Source organism: Callorhinus ursinus, unplaced genomic scaffold (genome assembly GCF_003265705.2).
Source record: "Callorhinus ursinus isolate GAN/ISIS: 27379988/994484 unplaced genomic scaffold, GSC_fseal_2.0 scaffold74, whole genome shotgun sequence".
NCBI lineage: Eukaryota > Metazoa > Chordata > Mammalia > Carnivora > Otariidae > Callorhinus > Callorhinus ursinus.
Window position 1 is genome coordinate 3,819,265 of NW_027397136.1, and position 25,564 is coordinate 3,844,828.

At 49.1% G+C, this 25,564-nt stretch overlaps 1 protein-coding gene across 8 annotated transcripts in view; it reads right to left on the minus strand.

The window, feature by feature from the left end:
* DDX11 (DEAD/H-box helicase 11) overlaps window positions 1-25,224 on the minus strand; it is a 41,100-nt gene extending 15,876 nt beyond the window's left edge. For 7 of the 8 annotated variants that reach the window (XR_003204410.2, XR_012376482.1, XR_003204409.2 and 4 more), the window contains exons 1-15: window positions 25,097-25,224; window positions 21,236-21,421; window positions 20,844-20,991; window positions 14,449-14,697; window positions 13,895-13,981; window positions 13,422-13,579; window positions 7,277-7,322; window positions 6,318-6,425; window positions 6,010-6,097; window positions 5,375-5,580; window positions 3,592-3,744; window positions 2,388-2,434; window positions 1,972-2,051; window positions 1,089-1,133; window positions 911-978 (exon numbers count right to left, since the gene is read on the minus strand). Coding sequence is in view for 4 of the 8 variants with exons in the window: in XM_025851848.2 (XP_025707633.2) it covers window positions 911-978; window positions 1,089-1,133; window positions 1,972-2,051; window positions 2,388-2,434; window positions 3,592-3,744; window positions 5,375-5,580; window positions 6,010-6,097; window positions 6,318-6,425; window positions 7,277-7,322; window positions 13,422-13,579; window positions 13,895-13,981; window positions 14,449-14,697; window positions 20,844-20,987 (1,479 nt within the window). In the remaining 4 variants the exon portion in view is untranslated. Of the gene's footprint in view, window positions 1-910; window positions 979-1,088; window positions 1,134-1,971; window positions 2,052-2,387; window positions 2,435-3,591; window positions 3,745-5,374; window positions 5,581-6,009; window positions 6,098-6,317; window positions 6,426-7,276; window positions 7,323-7,904; window positions 8,176-13,421; window positions 13,580-13,894; window positions 13,982-14,448; window positions 14,698-20,843; window positions 20,992-21,235; window positions 21,422-25,096 lie in introns of those variants that run through there. The other variant, XM_073886949.1, reaches the window with a different exon arrangement.
* Between the last annotated feature and the right edge of the window lie 340 nt (window positions 25,225-25,564).

A 25,564-nucleotide genomic window follows, 5' to 3' on the forward strand; every position in this document is an offset into this window, starting at 1 on the left:
TTTCCGGCTCTGGGGCCCGGCAACTGTTTGGATGTGGGACCCAAGGGGAGAAGAAAGGAATCAAAAAGGCCTCAGATTGCCAGCCTGTCTGATGGGGTCATGGCAGTGACAGGACCAAAATGGGTAAGTTGCGGGGCTGTGAAGACAAATGGGAAGGCAGGAGGGAGAGCGAGCAGGGTCAGGAGTCCGGGCGGGGCGGGGGGGGGGGGGCGCTCACACGCCAGGCACCGACTGCTCACTGTGTGCGGCCTGGGCCTGTCCCTCCTGGGGTAACCTCTCCCAGCCTTGGGTCCCTCTGCTTTTGAACAGTGATGGTACATCCTACCCTGGAGTCACAGAACCTGGTGCGTTGCCTTGAACACAGTAAGCGCTCTGTATTATTAGTAATTTAGAATCCCTGAGTCGTGAGTTGAGCGAAGGTGGCGGTACCCTGCACAGCGAGCCCGGAGCGAGCTACCACGGGAGGCTGCACTCAAGCTCAAGGCTGGAGTGGGAGGAGGCGAGGGAGTTCTCAGCCACCTCAGCCCAACAGCAGGATCATGCTCCTGAAGTTAACCTCCTGCTCGGACTAGAAGCCCAGGGCAAAGACTATGCCGGAAGAAAGATGGAACAAGGCAAAAGACCTGGGAATTTCTACTTCTGCCTATTTGGGACAATGAAAGGAACCTTTTCTCACCAATCCCTAGGACCCTTCAACCCTGGATTGAAGACTGTTTTTTTCTTGCTGATGCAATGCTTTAAGGGTTAAATAATTAGAACATGTATGCTGTAGATCCTCAGACTTCTAGACTGCTTAAGGACAGAAGAAATTTACTTTCTATTCCTCCGTCTTCACACAGTGTTCTGCTCACAAGTGGTAATAAAGATAAGAAAATGGGATGTACGGACACAAAACGGTGAAAATCTCTACCTTGAACAGGTTGATGTTGTCGATCTGGCTCTCAAAGAGGAAGTCATTAATGGTCTTCAGCTCTGTCCCTAGGGGTAAACAAAGGGCCCTGGAATCCTTACTCTGAAGACCACGGTCCCCGAGGTGAGCTCAGAACCGGCTCAGAGCAGCTCCGGGCCTCTGGAGGCAGTCCTCTTACCTGTCTGCGAAAGGCTCTGTGTGTTGGGATTTTGCTTCGTGTTCCCTAAAACAAAGTTCAAGCAGGTCAGGATGGTGACTCTCTGACCCACCCCCCCCGCTTCTCACACTGAACACTGTACTCCTCAAATAAGAGCATTCATATTTGAACGGATTTTTTTTGCCATTTATAAGTACCCAAAAAACCCACTGAGGGGAGCCTCAAAATCTGACCCACATTTGCACATGGGGCCCAAAGCCTTGTGGATTTCATTCTTTTCACACCTCCTCCAAGGAGGCTGGGACCGAGTGACCACCCTACTTTATGCAGCCACAAAGGAGAGATGGAAGGGAAAAGCACCAGCATTCGACAAAATCCCTCCTGCAAGATGCTCCCCTGGCTTCCTGAACTTCAGCAGGTATGTAAGCCTTCAGGTGGACAGCCATGCAGCAAAGGAAAGGGTAGGTGACAGGGAACTGTGGGACTCGGAGCCACAGGAGTCCCCCTACTAGGTTCATGAAGCAGAGGCAGGTCACATCCCTGCTCTGAGCTCTAGTTTACTCATCTGTCAACGAGGGTGAGCGGGCTGCTCTCCTCAGAGGCGCACTCCAAAGTGACTCCACACAGTCCTGTTACACTAGGCTGTTATTACTACCTGGGGAGTAGGGTCTGGCAAAATAAAAAGGACTCAGAACAAGGAGAAATAAACCAGGAATCTAAAAAAGGATCTAAGGTCAGACAATTCAGCTAAGCTATAAGCTTATAAGAAATAAGAATCTTCTCCATCAGTGGCCAAGACAATTCCTGAGGATGCAGAAAACCCAGGTGTCCTGACTGGCATCCAGGGAATGGACCACAGCAAGCTTAGCAGGCCAGGGGTTAGGGTGGGCATGGTGCTCCTTACCACCCAACACAGTCACAAACTTCTCCAACAGATACAGGATCTGTTTGATGTACATCAAGTTCTTGGCCTTCAGACGCTTCCTGAGGAGACACCAACGGACATCAAGTGGTAGTACTCCACAAGCAACTTCCCTTCCAAGTGCCTCAAGCCGATGCCTTTCTGTCTAGTGTCTTTCAAAGCAGGCCACGAGCGATAAATATGCCCCCAGAAAAGAAGGCTTGCCATGGCCCAAGGCCCTCGTAGCCAGCTGTTGCGTCCCGAGCATCCTCGGCCCGTGTGGGGTACACACCACGATGAACAGGAGGGGAATAACCCGCTGGCCTCCCTGGCACTGGGCCTGGGCCAGAGATGGAGACCCCAGGGCTTTCAGAAACCGAGCAGGGTTTTCCCCTCCCCTTCAGGAGGCAGCGTCTTACCCATATCGTTCCATATACTGGAGCAACTGGGAATGGGCCTGGCAGAGCTGGAGAGAACAGAGAATGGGCGTGAGAGAAGCCCAGGCTCTGGGCAAGCAGCCGAGAGCTGTGCGAATGACATCTGAGATTATGCCTAGAAAATTCCAGCCAGGCCACATGGGAAGCAGGTAAAGAGAGTAGGCCTGGGTACAGACAAAAGACCTTGAGGGCACTGGGAGCTGAGAGGCGAAGGGGGGGGGGGATCTGCTGCCATATCCTCTTTGGGTCAGGGAAAAAAGCAAGAAGCTCAATCTCTCAGGTAATGAATCTCCCTACTAATTTCTACTGCGTTGGGCAAAGATGTGTTTTCCACTGAGCACAGAGGTGGTTCAAGGTAGCCATTACACCCTGGCCTAAGGTCAACACAGGCAGTAGAAGTGGTGGGGGGCACCTGGGTGGCTCAGTCAGTTAAGTGTCTGCCTTCGGCTCAGGTCATGATCCCGGGGTCCTGGGATGGAGCCCCACATCAGGCTCCCTGCTCAGCGGGGAGTCTGCTTCTCCTTCTCCCTCTGCCCCTCCCCCTCCTCATGCACGCACACACGCACTCTCTCTCTAAAATAAAATCTTTAAAAAAAAGTTGTGGGATGCCATGTGGGCCTCAGGGTCAGAAACCAGTGGTCAAGTCCCGGCTCCACATTCATGAGCTGTGTGACTTTCAGCACACTGCTTAAATGCCCCCTGAATCTCAGAGTTCTCAGTGTTAACTAGGAACACCAGCCCACCCGGAGGCAGTGTGAAAATTCACAATACTGCCCACGGTGCATGGCACAGAAGAGGCAATCAATCCACTGTGGCTCTCAGAAACCCTGAGCATCCCTCAAAGCAAGGCTAACAACATCGAACTATGTGAGGACCCCTGCTTCCTTCACTTCTCTGGCCTAGAGAGAACTAGGTATTAGCATCCTGTGCTGGAGGGACTCAGGATGACTGACCTATGACAGTGAGGAGCAAGAAAATGAGCCACCTCGCCTGAGCTGGGTCCCCCTAGTTCTACAACCTGCTGGAAAGCCAGTTAGCCCCCCGACGAGGCCACTGCCTCGACTCAGGGCACCCTCTCCCAAGCCATCGCCAGACCAATTCCAGGGCTTAGAGAAATGATCCACATCCCTCCACATCCCTCTGCCCCACGGCAGGCCCTGGCCCAAGAAAGGACAGGCCAACCCACCTGGGAACCGCTGACCTCCGCACTGTGGATGCCCGTGAGGGTGTCGATCAGGTTGTGGGCCTCATCGATGAGCACCACCTGGCCCTGCAGCCGGATGCCCGCAGCCTGGCGGGTGGCCGCGTGCAGCAGCATCTGGTAGGGTAGCACCACGAGCTGGGGAGAGGAGCGGCCACCTGAGCAGTGGGGTGGGGAGGGCTCCCTGCTCTGGCAGGTGTGCCCCACCTACTCTAAGTGCCTGGTGCGAACAGTTTTTAGTTCCCAGCCAGGATGTGCGCAGGGACAGCTATAGCACAGTACTGTGCTTTTAGCAACAGACCCTTGTCTCAAGTTTTCTGTGGAACATCAAATATGAAACAGACAAAACCGGAGCCAGTCTGACTCTGACCGAACCAAGAGTGGGGGTGGGGAAAGGGGAGCAGAGAGGAGTGTGGAACCCCTGCTCAGCCTTATCCATACCCCCGAGGTAGCCCCCAAAGCACCCGCGATTCCTCAAAACACAGTGAACACCCCTGGTGTACTAGAAGGTAGCCCTGCATTCTGGTCCTAGGGCTGCCACTTTCCCAGCTGTGTGACTCCGGGAAAGTCACTTAACCTTTCTGAGCCTCAGTTTCTTCGTGGGCAAAAGAGACTTGATAAACTCTATCTCAAATGAGGGCTAAGGGCTAGAGGACGGGGGCAACAAAAATAAACACATTCTGTAAATTTTTAGGTGCTACTTGTGAGGACGATTTTCCAGTTAAAAGAATACTGATAACGTGAAACTCCAGAAAACTGGAAACTTAAGGCCCAGCTTTAATCCTGGCTCCATTATCCACCTGCCGTGAGAAAACAGATAAATCATTTAGCCATTCTGGGCCTGTGTCCACATGTGTATGTATGGATAATACCTGCCTTTGCTTTTTCAGTGGGATACTACAAAGCAAAAATGAGGTGACAAGTGTCTCAAAAAGTTAAGATCACAAAAATCTCAGGACATCTTATCATATTTACACACAGGTATCTATGGCACTGATCAGGCGACGTGGCAGACAGACCCCATGAAGGGCGTGCAACAACGGTGGGGGCTGGGAAGGTTCTGGAATTTCCCTCTGAGCACCCATGCAACAGTTCAGGGCAGTATACTAACAAGCATTTAACTGCTGTGTAAAATCAATACTAACGTTGTTCCCTGAATCTCTGAAAACCTACCTAATCTTTTCCTGCATATATGGAATTCTCCACAAATGAAACCCTATTTCCAAAAGTCACTGGAATTAAGCAATAGCAAGAAGACAATAAAATCATACCAAATAACAATATTTTTGATCTGTCAAATGGGCAGTTTTTCTCTGTGTGTAAAGATGAGACTCAACATGGCAAGTCTAGAGAAGACAGTCTTCTCCCACACTGGCAGATAGGTGCCTACATCAGGACGGTTTGTCTGAAAGGCCATTTGGAAACACATTTCTGTTCCACAGCACCCCGACTACAACCTTTCAGCTTCCTGCTGCCCCGCGCCCCCAGACTCTGGTTTCTCTAGGACTGCACACCCCTTCCCAGTTCTTATGTGCTGTCCCCAGTAAGGCCATCTGTTCCTACAACCCAGAGCCACAGGGGACCAGGGGCTGCCCCCACCCCCACGCACTAGGACAGAGGGGGTGACAGGTCACCGGGGTGCTGTGTGCTGGTCAGTCCAACCACGGCCAGGGACATCCTCCCGAATTAAGAGGAATGAGGAAATCCCTTGTGGCTGAGGCCAGAGTTAAGAGCCAAGAGTTACTGCTCAACCCTCCAGGGTCTTTACCTGGGCTGCTGGAATGGCAGACCGGCTCCCGTAATAGGGACAGGCCCGAGCCTCCTTCCCCAGCGCCACCAACTGCTCAATGTCCTTCACCCCCACCAGGACCTGGTCTCGGAGGAGCTGCAGCTGCTCGTAGCCATAGAAGGGGCAGGTGGCCCGGCGCTCCTGCTTTCTCCTCTTGGGCTTCTCTTCCTCAGCTTTGCTCTTCTCTGAGGGGGCAAAGGCACAAGGAATGAGCCCTGTCCACAAGGAATGAGCCCTGTCCACGTGGCGGCAGTAGGTCCATAATGTCAAGACCCAATTCCATGGGGTGGGGTCTAATAAACCCTTCCCGGTACTGCTTAGGATGGTCTCACCATTCTGGCATTTAACTTTGTGTTCTCTAGAAAAAGCCAGTAAGAACATCTCAGAGCCAGGGTTCTGGACTAGACACTGACCCAAAAAGCAAAACGCCTTTTCCCAAGGAGACGATCTTAAGGAAGGACCCAGCTGCTTGCTCTGCCCTCACTGCTGCTTAAGACACCATCTCCCAGGTCCCTGGTCCGCTTCCGGCCCGCTCCCCACCCCTTCTCAGCACTGCCCAAGGCTACACGACCATCCCAGAGGCTCTCTGCACAGCTCCAGGCGCTGGGGGCTACCGTGTTTGCTTCTCTGCATCTCCATGCAGCGGTCATTGATGAGCTGCGCAGAACCCAGGGTTTTCACATCTTCGTTTATACAAAGATTCTAGAAGACAGAAGACAAAGAGAGAGCCACAGCAATGGCTACACAATATACAGCAACCCTCCGGGGCCTGCCCAGCCCTGCCAAGAACCAGAAGAGGCCAGTCCTCCCGTTGCACGGCCTGCCCTGGATCCACCATCCTTCCACGCCCGGAAGAGGAAGACGAAGGCCCAGGAGAGGGAGCAGGACGGCACCCAGGCCAAGACACGATGCCTCTGCGTACCTGCCGAGAGCCGAGGGAGACAAGCCGGGTGTCCTTGCCAAAGGGGCTCCGCTGTACCTCGTGCACAAACTGAGCCAGCTGGGAGTGCGTCCGACTGCAGTAGTAAATCTGCTCCGAGGGGAAGCACGGGATTTCAAAGAGGAGACTACAACATCTCCATTCTCTGCATATCAAGGAATACATGGCCTAGCAGGCGGAGGGACTGGGGAGAGTGGCCACAAATACACACACCTAAAGCAACGGGACTCCGCCCCACAGCAGATCTCAGCTAATGCAGGGCCCAGGCAGTCCCCACCTCCCCCTCAGCTCCAGAAGTTCACAAGAACACCCACAACATGGAGCTCCTGCCATCAGTCCTGCTCAGCCGAGAATCCAGCCACTTCACAGGGTTTGGTCCTCTTAGGACAGGCTGCCTCCCCGTGCTGAGGTTCCCAAGTGGGGAAGATTAGATTCTGGGGGGGCGTGTCGGGGGTGGGCCGTCCACACACACCGCCCAAAGGCCTTGGGGGCCAGGCTCGCAGTAGGGCGGGCGGGGGCGGGGGGGTGGTGAGCTGAGCTCTATGCTCCTGAGATTGCGGAGAGCAAGACAAGGAAAAGAGACATGGGGGAAATACCTTTCAGCAGAGAAAACAGAAGTCTTACACGAATAAAACCAAATGTTTTTAAACGTGACAGGTCTCAGAACCCTTCGTACCTCAAAGCACTCTGTGCCCATGAAAACACAAACAAGAGGAGAGGGAGCCAAAGGGCAGGGTGCTCTTGCTCAGGCCTGCCCCCACCCCCCCCACCCCGCAGACCGACACCACTGGTCCGTGGGCCTGCCAAGTGAGCCCCTCAGCACTGAGGTCTGGGGCAGAGGCCGGAGGCTCTTTGCCGATGACAGGAGAAGCAGCCGGGGAAGGGACACAGAGCCCTGGACTCAGGCCCAATCCCAGAATCCCCAGGACGCAATGTCTCACCTTAGTTACATGTTCCTCCTCCGGGCCATCCTCATCCTGGTCCACTCTGAGACAGAAAGTGACACGGAAACTCAGCTCAGCTCAACTAAAAGCACACTTACCGGGCATCTACTGAGTGCCAGCAACTCGCCCTGGACCTAAACCAGCAAGATGCAGTTCCCGTCATTGGAGGCCAGCACAGCTGAGGCTGGAGCGCCGAGCCAGAGGGAGACGGACACATCCCGGCAACAAAGTTCCACCGAAACAAGGGCTCGCTCGCTTGCTCACTTGGTCAGAGAGACGTGCCAGGCTAACACCAACCCCGTCCTCCCATTCCCATCCACGAAGGCAATGAGAAAGGGGTACAGTATGCCCGAAGCCGAGGTTCGGTGTCTGACTCTGTCCTTACTGTGCGCCCAGCAGCAAACTGGAGTTCTCTCGGCTCCCCACAGAACTTTGTTCTTACCACCTCAGAGCCGTGGACATGCTGTTCTCTTTACCTGGAAGGCACTCTCCCCTCACTTCCTCTTTTACCTAGCTAACTGTCAACCTTGAGAGGCCCACATAAACACTGCCGCCTCTGGGCAGCCTTCCTCAACCTCCCTAGAGGCTCAGCTGGCCCCTCAACACACTGCTGTGGCCCCCACACCTGTTCTTTGTAATACCCATCTCGTTCAAAATCACTTATTCTTGGTCTGTCCACCCCTCCAGACTCATGTCCACAGGCAGGACTCGGGGGGTGTCTTGCTTCTGTGAGGGCCAGGGGGTCCCACCCCAGGGCTTGGCACACAGCAGGAATTCCATGCACGTTTCCTGAGGGAAGTCACGACTGACTGACTAAAAGATGCTGTCACCCAGAACCAGACAAACCTCTTCTCTCCTTGGCACCTTACCCTTCCCAGCAATGAATGAAGAGCCCACGTGCACTGAGGAACTGGGAGGGAGGTCAAGCCTGCATTACAAGGCTGACTGGTTAGTCAACATTGTTAAACGTCTAGACTCCCCAGAAAACACAAAATCATTTACAGATACACTGCCCCCTACAGGGCCATCACTGGGATTCTTTCTGTTCACCTGGCAAATTAATTTTTTTTTTAAGGCAGAAATACTAATTCCCTTGGGCAATCAGAAGTAGAGTTATTTATAGGGTTGCCTTTCCGGTCAATAAATAAATAATTGTTCAGTCCGTTTTATCTGACGGGCCTTGATTTAAATCACATACAAGGTAATAAGCAAACTCAACAGGATCTAGATAAGAAGCTGGATGTGTGAAGAAATGAAGAGCAAAAATTTTATATTCAGAACCGGCTGGGACGCCTGGGTGGCTCAGATGGTTAAGCATCTGTCTTCGGCTCAGGTCATGATCTCAGGGTCCTGGGATCGAGCCTCACCTCGGGCTCCCTGCTCAGCGGGGAGTTTGCTTCTCCCTCTCCCTCTGCCACTCCCCCGCTTGTGCTCACTCACCCTCGCTCTCGCTGTCAAATAAATAAATAAAAGCTTTAAAAAAAAAAAAAAGGAACTGGTTGTGTTCTAAGAGAGGCTCCTGTCTCTCGAAATGCCAGGGCATGGGAGCTGTAGAAGTTCATCTGCAGGATTAATGACTCAGGCCCAGGCCCTGAGTAACACTTTGTTTCTCTAATGGTCACAAACTCCACTCAAGTTCTTTCTCTTGTCCCCAGGGGGGCTCTCGAGGAGAAGTACAAGAACGGGCAAGTAACCTTGGAGGCAGGTGGCAAAGGGTTTACGAGCACTCACTGCTCCTACCTCCCCAAAGCGGGATGCATAAAGAGGTCTGGCCATCTCAACCCTGGGCAGGGTCAGAAGTTTTGGTTCTAATCCAGGTCCTGAAATCTGTGCTTAAGGGCAGGCCTCTAGCACCAACAAAGAAAAGCCCAGGGCCAGATGATTTCACTGGCGAATTCTACCAAATATTTAAAGAAATGATACCAACCCTTCTCCAACTCTTCCAAACAACTGAAGAGGAGAAACATTGCCAAACTCATTTTAGGGGGCCAGCATCAGTCTAATACCAAAGCCAGGTAATGACACTACAAAGAAAGGAAACTACAAGCTAATATATATGCCCGATGAATATAGATGCAAATGTTCTCAACAAAATATTAACAAACTGAATTCAATAGCACATTAAAAGGATCATGCCCCATGATCAAGTGGGATTCCTGCCTAAAATACAAGGATGGCTCAACATATGCAAATCAGTAAATGTGACACATCAAAGAATGATAGATAAAAGTCGTATGATCACCTCAGTAAGACAGAAAAAACAAATGACAAAATCCAACACCTGTTCATGATAAAAACTCTTGACGTATGAAGTACAGAAAGAACGTACCTCAACAGAACAAAGGCCATCCGTGATAAGTCCGCAGTTAACGCCATACTCAGCAGTGAAAGCTTTTCCACTAAGACTAAGACAAAGGTGCTCACTTTTACCTCCTCTCTGCAACACAGTGGAAGTCCTAGCCAAGACCAATCAGGCAAGAAAAAGGAAGAAAAAGCATCCAAACGGGAAAGGAAGGAGTAAAACTACCTGTTATCATCAAGTGATACTATTATACATAGGAAAAGCCTGAAGACAGCACCAAAAAACTGTCAGGACTAACAAATTCAGTGAAGTTGCAGGATACAAAATCAACACACAAAAGTCAATTTCATTTCTGCATACTAACAATGAACTGTCTGAGAAAGAAATAAAACAGTCTAATTTACAATGGCACCAAAAACAGTAAAATACTTAGGAGGTACAGACTTACACATTCAGAACTACAAGACCAATGAAAGAACCTGAGAAGACACGAATGACAGAACGTCCCATGTGTGCAGGTCAGAAGAATTCATGTTGCTAAAATGTCATTCTACTGAAATCCATTTATAGATTCAGTGCAATCCTGTATCAAGAGTCCAACAATATTTTTAACAGGTATAGAAGAAAAAAATCCTAAAAATCATATGGAACCACAAAAGACCCCAAATAGCCAAAGCAATCTTGAGAAAGAACAACAAAGCTGGCGGCATCAATGTTCTGATTTTAAACAGTATGATAATCAAAAGAGTACAGTACTGGCATAAAAACAGTAGAGTGATCAAAGCAGGATGGTACTGGCATCAAAACAGACATATAAGACCAATGGAATAGAAGAGAACCCAGAAATAAGCCCATGCGTATACAGTAAAGTAGTATTTGACAAGGGAGCCAAGAACACTCAATGAGGAAAAGACAGTCTCCAATACGGTGCTGGAGAAACTGAATTCAAAAGCACATTAAAAGTCACATGAAAAAGAATGAAACTCAATCCCCACCCTACACCACTCACAAAAACTCAAAATGGATTAAAGACTTAAATGTAAGACCTAAAATCATAAAACTCCTAGAACAAAACATAGGGAAAAAGCTTTATGACACTGGTCTTCACAGTGATTTTTTCGAAATAGCATCAAAAGTACAAGCAAAGCAAAAATAAACAAGTGGGACTATGACAAACTAAAAAGCTTTTGCACAGCAAAAGGAACAATCAACAAAATGGAACAGGAACCAAAAAATGGGAGAAAATATTCGCAAACCACCTATCTGACGATAAGGGGCTTATAACCAAAATATGCAAGGAACTCCTACAACTCAACAGCAAAAAAGCACATAATCTGGTTAAAAATGGGCAGAGGAATTGAACAGACATTTTTTCAAAGTCATACAAATGGTCAACAGGTACATGAAAAGATGCTCAACATCACTGATCCCCCAAGGAAATGCAAATCAAAACCGCAATGAGCCATCACCTCACACCTGTTAGAATGGCTACAATCAAAAAGATAAGTGTTGGCAAGGGGCGCCTAGGGGGCTCAGTTGGTTAAGCGGCTACCTTCCACTCAGGTCCTTCCACTCAGGTCGTGATCTCAGGATCCTGAGGTGGAGGCCCCATGTCGGGCTCCCTGCTCAGTGGGGAGCCTGCTTCTCCCTCCTCCCCACCCCACCCCGTGCACACAGGCACACAAACACGCACTTGCACGCTCTCTCTCTCAAATAAATAAATCTTAAACATATATATATATATATATGTACATATAAGTATTGGCAAGAATGTGGAGAGAAGGGAACCCTGTGCCCTGTGAGCAGGAACGTAAATTGGTGCGGCCACTCTGGAAAAAAGCATGGATGTTCCTCAAAAATTAAAAGTATTAGGTAGCATATGATCCAGCAAGCCCACTTCTGGGTATATACCCAAAGGGAACGCAATCCATATCTCAAGGAGATCCCTGCACCTTCCTGTTCACAGGAGCAACTAATGAAAACAACCCAAGTATCCACAGATAGATGAATGGATAAAGAACGAGTCACACACACACAGCGTAAAACAGCCATAAAAAGGAAGGCAACTCTGCCATTTGTGACAATACAGATGAACCGTGAGGGCATTATGGTAAGTGATGTAAGCCAAAGGACAAATTTTGTGTCATCTTGTGCGGAATCTAAAAAAACCAAACTCCTAGAAACAGAGTAGATTGCTAGGGGCTGAGGAGTGGGGTGAAAGCAGTCAAAGGGTATAGATCTTTTGAAAATAAATGACTATCGTTAACACTATATTGTGTATTTGAGAGGTGCTGAGAGCACATTTTTAAAGAAATGTTACGAACGTGAGGTGATGGTTCTGTTAAGTAACCTCATCATAGTGATCATTTTGCAATACATACGCCTATCAAACCATCATGGTACGCATCTTAAACTCACACAATGTTATACCCCTATTATATCTAGAATAAAGCTGAGGGGCAAAGAAAGAAGTCAGGGCAGCCGGGACCCTGAGCGTCTGCGGGCGAGGTTAGAAGGTACACGGCAGACAGGCTGTGAAGGTTTTCTCCATCACCATTCAACGGAAGGTTTGAGACCCTGGAGTTACACTCCACACACACGGTCACCACAGTGTCAATGACAACATGGGACACATGGGACCTGAAGTCACCTTTAGAGGAGCAGGAAACACCCCTTCCAAGCTGGGAGCCCAAGAGGAATGACCTCTAGATGCACTCATGCCTTGGGGAGAGCCACTGATGTCAAAATGACCTTAATGCCCTTCCTAATGCCCAAATGAGGTCACTCCTTTGCCTGCAACGGCCCACAGCCCCGCGACACGGAGAGAGATACCTAGACCCCTCAGTGGAACTCTGAGGCCCAAACAGACAGCTGCCTCTTCTTTGCCTCTCTTCCTCATTCGCTCTTAGCCCGTGGGCCTTCTCTGTATCCCTCAAACCCGCCAAACTTGCTCCCCTTTCCAGACCAGGGCACCAGCAGGCCTCTGACTAGACCTCTCCTCCCAGGTCTTCCCACGGCTCTTTCTCACCCTTCACCACCTCCTCAGAGGCCTCTCCTGGCTTCACCTCAAGGGGCAACCCCACACTCTACCCGCTGCACCTGGTTTCATTTTCCTCCTGGGCAAATGTGCTCACCTCACGCAGTTACCACCTGTGTGTTTGTCCCACCACCCGCCGCCCCCAACCACATGCAAGCTCTCCATGGGCAGGGGGCATAGCCGGCGTACTTGGCATCTGGAACCATGCCACACCTAGAGCAGATCCTCAAAGGTCATCTGTGCAACTGAAGTGCGCATGGAAAAGGAGGCTCCCGCGAGGGGAAGCATGACCTCTGAAAAGCCTCGCTGCCATCTTCAGGGTCTTCTACTCCACCCAGCAGCTTACTGCTCACAAATCAGAAACCCAGACAGAAACCAGACAGTGGAAAGAGCAACTCAGGCTAAGGATACGTTGATGGTTTACGTCCTAAAGCTCCCACGGTGTAGTCCGGGGGCGAAGAGCACGCGACTAGAGCCGGCCGGGCTGGGTGCAGTCCCTGCCCCTCGGCCTCCTAGCCCCTTGCTGGCCATGATGGGGAGACACAAAGCTTGCGAGGCTACCAGAGTTCACTCACACGAACCCGATGCTGGCAGAGGGCACGGCTGGCCACCGCCGTCACCACCAGTGACACACGCTCAGGAGCCTGACTGAGAGCAGGGCCAGGTGGCCGGCATTGCATCCCTTCGGATGCCTCATGAGGGACAAAGCAGCCTGCCCCTCTCCGGGCACAGGAGCCGCTCCCGCGGGAGGCCCCATGTCCACGAAGGCGGGGGCGGCGGGGCAGGGAGAAGTGCCGCCTTACCTGCCAGCCGCTCCCTTCTCCTCGTCGCTCTCATACTCGGCGAGGACCAGGTCCTCCTCCCCACATGCTGGCTGCTCTGGCAGCTCGGCCGCTGCCCCTGCCGCCAGCGCCTCCCTGCTGAGGCGGAGGACACGCTCCATCTCTTCTTCCTCTTGTCTCTGTGTAAGAGCACCGCCAGTGGAGAGAGAAAGCAATCTCAGCACCGGCGCCCGCGCCCCCACCCAAGTTTGCCTGCGAGTGGCTACCACACGCCATCACCACGGGCCTCGCTTCCCTACCGGTGACTATACCCCAGGTAGCAATACCTCAGCTCGAGCTGCAGCTACTGGACGATGAGAACTTAGCCAGAGGGGGGCAGGGCCAGCAGATTGAGGTCCTGGCCACTCCCCCACAGGAGCGGCACCGTAAGGCCCCACACAGTGTGACAACAGTGCCGGCACCCCATCCCTGCCACCCCCGCAGAGGACGCTCACCATGCGCTTGGCTGCATACTTGAGCTGTGCATTGTGACGGATCTGCTGCAGGCGTTCCTCTCGCTTCTTCCTCCTGACCTGCTCCTCCTAGAGGGTGGAGTAGCCAGAAAGGAAACTCCTGCCCAAGTCCCCAACCATGCCCTTCTTGAAGAGTCTGGGGCTCAGCCCAGGGCCTCCATACACGGGGCGGGGCGGTTCTTCCTTCCGGGGACTGCAGCATCTCTGACCCTCAGTGTGGGAGGTCTGCACACTCCCTCCCAAAGCAACAGACTCTCAATCAAATTCATTCCCTTAATGGAGTTTGCAGCCACTGAACCGCGTTGCCAACGGCAACGGTGAGGCTCCTTTCCCAAGTAGGTAATGAATGGAACTGTCCACCCCATCTAGAGAAGGCCTGTTGACATCAGCTTTAAAAAGACAGCGCGGGTGCAGTACCACAGGCTCAAGAAGGCACCGCAAAGGCAAAGGACACGCTAACTCCCACAATCAACCCCAAATTACTAGCCAAGCCCTGTTTCCTGGATGGCTCCCACTTCTGTCACCCCACAGCTCACCTTCAGTCGGTCTACCAGGTCCCTTTCTTCTTTCTTCTGCACAAACTGAGTCACCCAGTCAGGCTCTCCCACAGGCCTCAGGGTGCCTGGGGTCTCTTTGCAGGAGGATGAGAGAGACAGGGACTGCTCCTGCCCGTCACTTAAGGGGACAGTTCCAGTTTCAAGGAGACGTGCCTCTTCTTGATGTTTCTTCTGCTCAAAGTCACGGAGCCAGGAAAGGGCCCCACAAATAAGACTTAAAGATTTTCCCTACAGGAAGAAAAAGGTCTTCAAAAACGAGAACAAAAACCAAAGCTTTCCAAATGACGTTTCCCATTTTAATAAAGCCTTCAAGGAAGGTCTAACTTTAAATATTAGAAGGCACTCTAAGACCAACCTGGGAAAGGGCAGGAAGGGAATTAGCAAAAGGACAGCCAGGAAAAATAGGAAAAAAGGAAGAAAGAAAAAAAAAGTTCTTGGTTTAATTATATAGCTCACTGTTCCTAAGATAATTTAATGTGGCTTATCAAGTTACATATAAGTACTGCAAGTTAACATAATTAGAAGCTGAGGAATTAGATAAAAAGCCCCAAAAAAGAAGGCCAAAAAATACATGGCTTGAAACCTATATACTCGCTAAGGGGGAGCCACATTTGGCTCTATGCTTTAATACAGCCCATGTGCAGACAGAACATGATTGGTCCCATGAGTCCCAGTCTTCAGAAACTTTTTAAAGCAAACTAATTGCTCTGGAGAACACAATTCTTAATTCAAAGACTAGAATTTTCCCTGTGGGTCCTTGCTGTGGGTTGAATTGTGTCCCCCCCTCAAATTCATATGTTAAGTCCTAACAACCCTGAGTGTCTCAGAATGTGAACTTATTTGGAAATACGGTCACTGCAGATGCATGTAGTTTAAGAAAGAGGGGGGCCCTGATCCACTAAGACTGGTGTCCTTACCCAAAGGGGAGATTGGGCCACTGAGGCATGCCCAGAGGGAAGGCGATGCGGTAAGACACAGGGGAGGATGGCCACCTACATGCTGAGGAGAGGGCCAGAACAGAGTCTCCTCTCACGGCCCTCCAAGAGAACCCTCCCTGCCTCACAACCCTGAGTCTGCACTTCTGGCCTCCAGAGCTGTGAAGAGAAAGCTTCTGTGGTTTAAGCCCCCAGCCTGTGGAACTCTGTTACAGCAGTGGGAGCACTAACACAGTCCTTCTGGGGCAAGAAAAAAAATGAGGCGTGTGTGTGTGAGACGAGAAAGAGAGAGAGACAGAGAAAGAGAGAGAGCGTACGCGCGCCTTCCTCAGAACTGCTGCAAGCATTAAGTAAGTTCACACCCATAAAAGCTAATACCTACTCCAGGATTAGAACAATACCTGGTACATAAGTGAGCAACAGGAGCTAATTTTTTTTGCTATTATTAAGTAATAATAGTAAGATTATTATGTCCTGCAATAAGAACCTATTTCATGAAATTCTTAAAAGGCCCTATGACAGAATGGCACTTCTGAAGAATGAAGAGATGACATATCTTTGGAAAAAGCCCCATATAGACCATTTCTCTCAGCTTTTGATAAATAAATACACAATGGCAAAGACTTCCGAACAGCACTCCCCAGCAGCAGCTGGACAGCAGCCATTCTGTATGCCAGTAAAATGGGGAGCCACCGGCTTTAGCCATCACCAAGCTAGGGGCCAGGGAGCCATCCCCCTAAAACAGTGGCCCTGGGTCGGACACCCGGTCAGAGAGCCAGCACCCTCCACTGGAAAGTGAGCTGAGGAAGTCCCAAGGGAACGTCAAAGTTATCTTCCCACAATTGTGAACACACTCGATCACAAAGAGAAAGGAGGACTGAGGCCTGCAATTCTATATCCCCTAGTAAGACAATAAAAATTTAAACCGGAAAATGTTAAAAGGATGTATGACCCAATGCTTGCCTCAGTTAATAAAGTACCCACAACATACCTAGCTTTGAACAATGTTATTTCGTGGGGTACCACCCAAGATATCACAGTTATACAAACACCCACACTGTAACAAGCATTGGACTTGATGTTGGGAAGGAGAATTCTCTAGAAAATGCCCACAGGCACAAACTTAACACACGAACCGCGGGGCGTCGCATTTCCCTGGGAAGCGTGGGCTCCAGGTGGAGAGGTCAGCACAATGTGGCGGACTCATGAAAGGCTAAAATGGGGAGGGACAAGAGAAGCAGGCATCATGAGGAGCTAAGTGGGGAGCTTGGCCACTGAGGTAGAGGTCTAGCAGGTGAGGCACCGCGGGTAATGGTATGGCACCCCTGTGTGCAAGGGGGCACCAACCACAGGAGGAAGAACTTACTAGAGACAGGATTTAGATAATGTCAGAATGATACGGTAACTGAAGTCACAAAGACAGGACGCCCTGGAACCACGAACATCGACAAGAAAGGGCTGAGCAGAGGAATGGGATGCACAGAACAGGCAGAGGGTTGAGATGGGGACCTAAGCCTTCAGGTTAAACAGGGCAGAATGAACACATGCTCTTCTGTGTCCTTTTCTGAAACATGCTAAAATTACACCAAAGGAATAAAAGAGGCTTAAAACCCACAGAAACAAAGAAAGTGGAAGAAGGGAAAGTAACAGGTTTTAGGAGAAATGGAAAGCAGAGAACTGGACTGAGAGGAGTAAAGGATGCTAAGCCCAAGTGCCTGCAGAGATCCCCCCGATTCCTGCTCACAAACCCCCAAATTGCCAAGGATGTCCCCTCCCTGCAGAAGACAGGATGTGTACCCTCTGGAGGAGCTGAGCCAGGAGGGCTCTGGAGACGGTGGGTCAAGTGAAGGGTGCCCAAGAGGGCCGGACTCAAAGCAGGACACTAAGCGAAAGCCCATGCACCTGAAGCAGCTTTCCCAGAACACCCTCAAGAATAACGGCCATCAGGCTGGGACCAGAAGGCAAGAGTTTAAAGGAACCTTCTCTGGAAAAACTGGATGGCTCGAGAGAAATCACACAGTGACTGATCACTGGAGGCCCCAACAGAGAGGCTAGCCCATCAGTCCAAAGCCAGCCTGCCCCACAGCCAGTCAGCCCGCCCTGTGGTGGCTTTTTCTTGAACACCAACAGAAGATAGCCAAGGATCACCAGACATTTGAGGAAAGCCTCTCAACAAAACACAGAACCCAAACTGGGGGAGGGAGAAGGATGGACAATGAGATGATGCAGGGCAGAAAAAATTCAAAAATGCTACTTTAATTGGTATCCGCAGAAAGATATTATTTCCATGAAACAAGAACAGGATGCTATTTTTAAGAAGCAGAGAATAAGAACAAGTTCTTAAATATTAAAGATAGAATAAGAGAAATACACTGAACAGAAAGACTGGACAACAAAGTCAAAGGAATCCTGAAGAAGAATTCAAAGTGAAACAAAACAGGAACAAACCAATATGCCCAAAGAGACAAGCAACTAGAAGAAAACATAACTGGGGCACCTGGGTGGCTTAGTCGGTTGGGCATCTGCCTTTGGCTCAGGTCACGATCCCGGGGTCCTGGGATCAAGTGCCGAATCGGGATCCCTGCTCTGCGGGGAGTGTGCTTTTCCCCCTCCTTCCTGCTCATGCTCTATCTCTGTCTCTCTCAAATAAATAAATATCTTTAAAAAAAAAAAAAAAAACGGAAGAAGAAGACCAGGAGGTCCAAACTCAAAGAATGGGAGTACCAGGAAGATTATCAAATGTGAGAAAACATCTCAGAATGGAGAGATAAGAAGTCTCCAGATACAAAGTGCCCATCAGGAGGCCAACACAAAAAACGAAACACACTCATCCAACCCATCGACATGCGATTTCAGAATACAAAGGATAGAGGATATCCTGAAACTTTGGAAGGCGGGGTGGATCAGGCCACCAAGGACTGAGGTGCAGGTTGCACCTGACGTCCCAGTAGCAACAATGGAAACCAGAGGGTAGAGGGAGCAGCTATTAGGGAAAAGCATTCTGCAGCTAGAATTATATACCCAACCCAACTATCACTACCAGTCAAGTGAAAAGGCACATCAATACATTCTCAGACCAGCAAAGTCTCAAAATCTTACCTCCCATACAACCTTCAGGAACATTCTCTATCAAAACAAGTGAACCGAAAAGATACGGAATCCAGGAAACAGAGAATCCAACAAAGAATTCACACAACAATGTGGATGAATCCCCAAAATATTATGCTGGCTGAGCAAAAGAAGCTAGTCACAAAATAGTACTTCTATATGTTTCCATTTTCATGAAATTTTAGAAAGACAGAATGCATCTACAGAGATGGAAAGTGAACCCTGACTGGCTGGGGTAGGGTGGGGTGTGAGAGGGGAACAGCAGCCAAGGGTAAACAAACTTTCTGGGCTGGTGGAACTGTTTTGCATGTTCATTGCAGTAGTGGCTATATGGGGGTTTACATCTGTCAACACTCATTGACTTGTGGATTTAAAAGGGGTATATTTTGGGGGCGCCTGGGTGGCTCAGTCGTTAAGCGTCTGCCTTCAGCTCAGGTCATGATCCCAGGGTCTTGGGATCAAGCCCCACATCGGGCTCCCTGCTCCGCAGGAAGCCTGCTTCTCCCTCTCCCACTCCCCCTGCTTGTGTTCCCTCTCTCTCTGATTCTCTACCTGTCAAATAAATAAATAAAATCTTTAAAAAAATAAAAGGGGTATATTTTATTATATGTCAATTATACTCCATAAAGTTGATTTTTTTAAAGGAAAGAAGGGAAATCCTAGCATTACAGTTGTGAAGTAGATCTTAAGAGTAAACTGAGAACTTCAAGAAGGAAATCTCCACGGTACAATGGAGTTAGTAATTACTACAGATTGAATTATGTCCCCTCACAAATTCATATGTTTCAGCCCTAACCCTCATGTGACTATTGGAGAAAGGGCCTTCAAGGAAGGGATTACAGTTAAATGAGGTCGTAAAGGTAGAGCCCTGATCTGATAAAACGGGTGTCCTGATAAAAGGGGGAGAGACACCAAACCTCTCTCCACCATGTGAGGACACAGTGAGAAGGGGGCCCCCTACAAGCCAGGAAGAGTCCCTGCCAGAAGCCAGAGGCTGCCCAAACCTTGCACTTCCAGCCTCCCAAACTGAGAAATAAATTTCTGTCCTCTGAGCCACCCAGTCTGTGGTATTTTGTTATGGCAGCCTGAGCAGCCAGACTAAGCTGTAATTTTATGGATGGAGTATCATACAGAAAGGCCCCTGGATGGTGTGAGAAAGTGGTGTAGGTATATTAAAAACTAGACAAACTTTAAAAGGCAATTATCAACTCTGGGAAAACAAAAATTATTCAAGAAGAAAACCCATAATCAGAGCATACTGATTTAGCAGAGGCTAAAATTTTCCTAACTACACCGGGAGGATGGGGCGAGGGAAGGAAAGGAGACAGTAAGAGAGCTACATCTTAGCTATCACAAAGGAAGGCACAATCACTATAATGAATAAATCAAGAAACAGCACCAAGTTTACAATTTCAGATATGCTATGCAAGTGTATTTCTTAGGAACCAGTTAAAAGAATTAAAAATACCTGCCCAAAGAACCAAGTTTGATAAACTTTTTAACTTTACAGATGACACGCATTATTTTTGATTAAATTTTTTATGACTCTAAACGAAGGAGAGGGATATGTTCAATGATACTAACTGCTGCAGAGAGATCAAATAAGGACTCGAAACACCCAAATCTACTAATCAGGAAATCACTGCTGAGACGAAAAACCAGTCTGCGAGGACTGGTGGGGGAAGAAGGCCTGCTGCACTGGGTTAGAAGCCTCCTGTGGGCAGAACTCACCAAGCCCCACGGGATGACAGGGACACAGAGGAGGACCTCTAGGAGACCGCGGCCTGGCTGGGGGATCTTCGCATCAACACACGCAGCTCACTACCACATAGTACTTTCTAAAGGAGAGGCGGGGACTGCTCACTACTGTCCTAATCTTCCTCCTAGCCACCTTCTAATAAATCCCTCCATCATTCCACTCCTGGAAGGAAAAACTCACGGGCCTTTGGTTGGATCTCTCCAGCACTCAGTAACTTTGTTTCTGACAACGAAACCAGTATGTTTAATCTGTGAAAAAGCCAAGGTAATTTGTTTCTCAACATCAAAGCAGTTGTGTGCCCAGAACAATTTGCAAAGCTTCGGTGCTATAGGTCTTGGTTTCTACAGGCATTCAAATTCTCCTTTACCTTCAGCGTAACTGTTCTCAGACCCTGGGGCTGCATTTAACAGAGGAAGCGACTGTTACTCAGAAAGATAAACCAAGGGAACAACTTCGCCCAACTTCAAACCATGAAAACTTCTGCCTAGGTTAACAAGCATGCTAGGTGGCTTCTGCAGTGCCATAATCAGGGTCTCTCAGGACCCTCTTGGCCCCTGAAGAGTCATACTTACAGTGCCAGTCGGACTCTCAAATATTCCAATCTTGCCAGCCTCCAACACCTGATATAGCTCTGCCATGAAGTCTTTCTGAATGGAATAGGGTGTGAAGGGAAAAGGGAAATGGATACCACCAACCTCCTGGGTTTTATTAGCCATGGTCCTAGGGGGAAAAAAAATAGGCCTGAAATCTAGAACAGTTCCTAACACCAGTCTCAATACTAGATACAGAATTTCTCCTCAGGTTGTACACTTTTTTGCAAGCAGAGACCAGGTTCTCCCCAAGGTGCACGCCCTCATGAAGCCATACCCAGCTCATGCAACCCATCTAATGACCTTTATCAGAAATGGCTATGCAGAACGCAGCCCAGCAGAGCCCTGAAACAGAAACCGCCCTGCCATTTTACCTGGGATTCTTCTGCTTCTTGGACACCCTTCTAATGCCTCCAGGAAAGGTGTAAAGACTTCCTCTCGAGGTGTACCCCTGAGGTCAGGGGTGTTGCTCCTGACTAGCTGTGCAGCACAGTTCTGCCCATGTCCACAGCACAGCCTTTGCCTGGCAAAGCCGCCTCACTTAATCCTGCTGCCAAGACCTGTAAAAACACAGGCAGAGAATCACCAGTACAGTTCTTTACCTGGCACAGGTGCACACATACATCCGTATTTCACAGGGATCTTTAGTTTGCTTCTTTGTTCATCCTAGCCTCCATGTCCAGTATAAACCAGAGCCTCCTCCTAAAGCCTTGCCAGCCTCAAGAAATAAGAGCTTTCTGTCTGGTTGCAGACTGGGAGAGCTCTCCTGACAGGGACTAAGCCCTGGCTGGAATTCCAGAGCTCCCCAACACTGAAACCATAGCATTTCTCTTTCCTTGCCAGGCCAAGGTCTAAGAAGAACTTCTCAGCTCCATGTTTTATCTTTTTTCCCCTCTTCTGAACCAAATTTCTCTAAGATAGCTTCTCCATACCCTTTCTTCCTTTAGATTTTTTTTTTAATCTTTATTTTAAGTAGGCTCCATTCAATGTGGAGCTTGAACTCATGACCCTGAGATCAAGAGTCACATGCTCAACTGACTGAGCCTGCTAGCCGCCCCAACCCTTTCTTCCTTTCGTTACCATGTGGAGGACTAACCCTTCCATCCTGGTTCCCACACTCTCTTTGGAAGTCACTGCTCCAACCTATTTGGCAGGCCCATCTCTTCTAAGTACTAATCAGTCTGAAATCCACTTAGAATCCTGCCACACGACCGGCCTCAGTAAGACTACTGACAATGTCAATACACTGATGAAGGGAAAGGTAGTTGCCATGACGTTCGTCCAGTTAATAGTTTAGGAGCACCTAACAGGACGACAGAGGTGAGAAACTATAAGAAGGGTGACTATTAAAAACTAGGACCATTCAATACTGAGAGGGAGGCATAGAATCAAAAAAAAAAAAAAAAAAAGGAAGAAAAGAGGAAGGTGTCTAACAAATTTTGATCACCTAGTATGTGTTAAACACTCCACAGGCCTTTTTACTATTATTATCCCAGTTAACCTGTACAACACTATAAGGACACAGTTGTTGGGTAATCATGCTTCCAGACATTAAATAATTTTCAAGGGCAAAGTTAACAAGAGAAAAACCAGGGACCCACACCAAGGTCCATATGGCTCTCTTTTAGTCAGATTCACCTCACAAGAGATAATCAGCAGAGGCAGAAGGGAGATCTAATGAAAATATACATACTGAGAAATTATGCAAAATCTGCGAAAACCTACAAAAAAAACAGAAGCCACTGACAGAGTGGGATTTCTTGCAGACTACAACTACAAAGTAATCCAGATCCTAAGAGAGCTCCAAGAAATTCCCCACCAAGTAAACACCCACAGACTGCCCTTCTGCTGCTCAGTCACATGCCAGATGGAGGCACTCACTGACCTCCTGCGCTTACTCATAGCTTCTGCTTACCCCAAACTTTGGCTGGCACAGGGCCTCTTCAGCGCCCTCTACCTTTGAGCTTGCCTGGCAAATGATGGACATTTAGGACTCAGCCTTCTCCCAGAAGCCTCCACCTCTATTTGGCCACCCTATTCGGGTCAAATACCACTCCCTATCCAAACACACATACACCACCCTGCTTGAAGTCACTCTTTTGTCTCATTACCCTGTATTTAATTTCTTCGCAGCTCTTAGCACTAACTGAACTTATTTTATTTATAATCCTTTCATACCAGAATATACATGGCATAAGAGGAGGAACCTTGTCTGTCTTGTTCTTCCCTGCCCCCAGCATCAGAATAGGTACTTTGGCACCTAGCAGGCATTCAAATAAATTTTGATGAAATGAATGAATAGCCAGCTTGATATGGTGGCTGTAGGTAGAGGTTTCTGTTCTTCAGAGGCATGGGCAGAGGAGGTCCCACAACTAAAATATTTAGTCCAAGGGCCAGTTCTTTAATGGTTTCCAACTGCTTTCATATAACCTCACAGCAACCCTGTGTGATATTTTTATTAGCTGTATTTTATAGATGAAAACACTGAGACTCAGAGAGGTTGAGACTTGACCAGTCACTCAGCAAGTGCTTGAACCCAAGACTTGAACCCCCATCTGCCAGACCTCCAAGCCCCTGTGTTTTACAGTTCATCCCTCTTCCTTCCACCAGGGCAAGCCTACTGAAAAGAAAGACTTGGTTACTAAACTTCAGAATGACAACATGAAACAGTATAGAAGAAAAGTAATTATTTCACCCCCCTGTGGGTGGTAATTATGGATCTCATTATTCCAAAAGCAGCACAAGCTAAATCACAAGTTAAAGAAGTATTTGCATAAATGCTTGAATAGCGGATTCACTAAGTGCTATTCAGGACATTTGGTGTAACTTTTTCTCACCTCTTCAGGTTGGTTGTGTGGTGGACAGCCACAACCCCACACACAAGTTCTCCCTAGAATTCCCCACCAATGCTAAGGCACAGAGCATATACTTATTAAATGAGATAAAATACATGAAAGCATCTCAGGTACATGTTAGTTCTGAAAGTTCCTTTTCTTCAGTTCTCAATCACCACTCATTATTTACTTGCGTATAAACTATAGCTACAGACTGAATTGTGTCCCCCCCCCGCCAGCAAAATTCAAGTGTTAAAGGTCTACTCCCCAACACAGACTGTATTTGAAGATAGGGCTTTTAGTAGGAAACTGAAGTTAAAGTCATAATAAGAGAGGGGTCCTAATCCTTCTAAAGACAGGTGACCTTGGAAGAAGGGGAAAGAGGGAACTCTCCACACCATGTGAGGATGAGGAAGAAGGGGGCCCTCTGCAAGTCAGGAATAAAGCTCTCACAAGGAACCAAATACGCCAGCACCTTAGACTTCCCAGACTCTGCAACCGTGAGTAAACAAGTTTCTGTTAAGCCCACCAGTCTAAGGTACTTTGTTATGGTAGCCTGAGACAACTTCCAGCCAGCGACTATTGTGCTGTTAGGTTCCTAAAATACTTCAACTTCACAGACCTGGGAGGCAACACAGCCCTAAAAGAAGAAAAGCTTCTCTACACCGGCTGCTAATCCAGAGCCACAGCTTGCACAGCTGCAATGCTCCAAGATCTGGAGAGACAGTCCGGCCCACAACCCCCACATTCTCACCTTGCTGGAGCCTTCTATCTCCCTCCCAGCTCCATCCTCGGAGCTCTCACACTATGTAAGAAGAACCTGCTACTTATTAGCATTTATTTCCACCTTTATGACACCTCCTCCAACAAGTGGTCAATTCCATTCATCCCAGTCCTCTAGACTGAACCCTACTCCACTTTGATTCCCTGACGGGCAGTAGAGCGGAGCCTTTAACAGAATGGGAACTGGGCTCCGGTGGCCAAGTCTGGGATCCCAGCTTATGTTAATATCCCTAAGCCTCAGTCTCCTCATCCGTAAAAGAGAAACAGGTAACAGCACTTACTCATAGCGTTGTAGGATCACTAAATAAGGTAATTTATGAAAAGCGCCTTAGCACAGCCGGGCTAAATTGAAGCCCCCTGACGCAGGGTAGCTGTTCTCACTCCTAAGCGCCGCTCCACAGCCACTGCAGGTCCCACCCTCATTGGTCTGTCCTTTCCCCTCGCATTGGTTTCTAGCCCGCCAATCACACGTTGGTCCCGCCCCTCCGGCTCCAGAACCTTTTCCCGCTCCCGACTCGGCCTGCCCCTCTGCACAACAGCTCGCCGCGTTTGCGTTTCCACCGGCGTCTACCCTCTCTCCTGTCGCTTCGCGTCGTCCTCACGCGGCACCGCGCTCACCCTCTTCGCCGGCGGGACTGCTTCGCTGAAGCCGGGCGGATGAGGCGTTCGAACAGAAAGTCACGTAACTTCAAACCGTGGCGCCCCTCCGTCAACGTCGGCCCCCGGGAGGAGCGTGCTGCGTTGCCACGCCCCCGCGCCACTGCGCCTGCGCAACCCGGAACTTGGAGGGGCGCGGTGGGGTGATTCGCCTTTTGTACCTCTGCGCTTGCGCAGCGGGTTCGGAGCTGGGGTTTTTTTTTTTTTTTTTTTTTTTTTTTTTTTTGTCTGGCGCTGGAAACCGTCGCCATGACAGAACCCTAGAGGCTGGGGTCAGGGAACTGGGCTTTCTCCCTTTGCCCTCTTGCCAGGTGCAGCATGTTTCAGTGATCCTCCTCCGATTGGCGCCAAATGTACTGAGCTCAACAGTTGCTTGGCTTGATCAAATTGACCAATATTGACCAAACACCCAAAGATGTTGAGATGCTG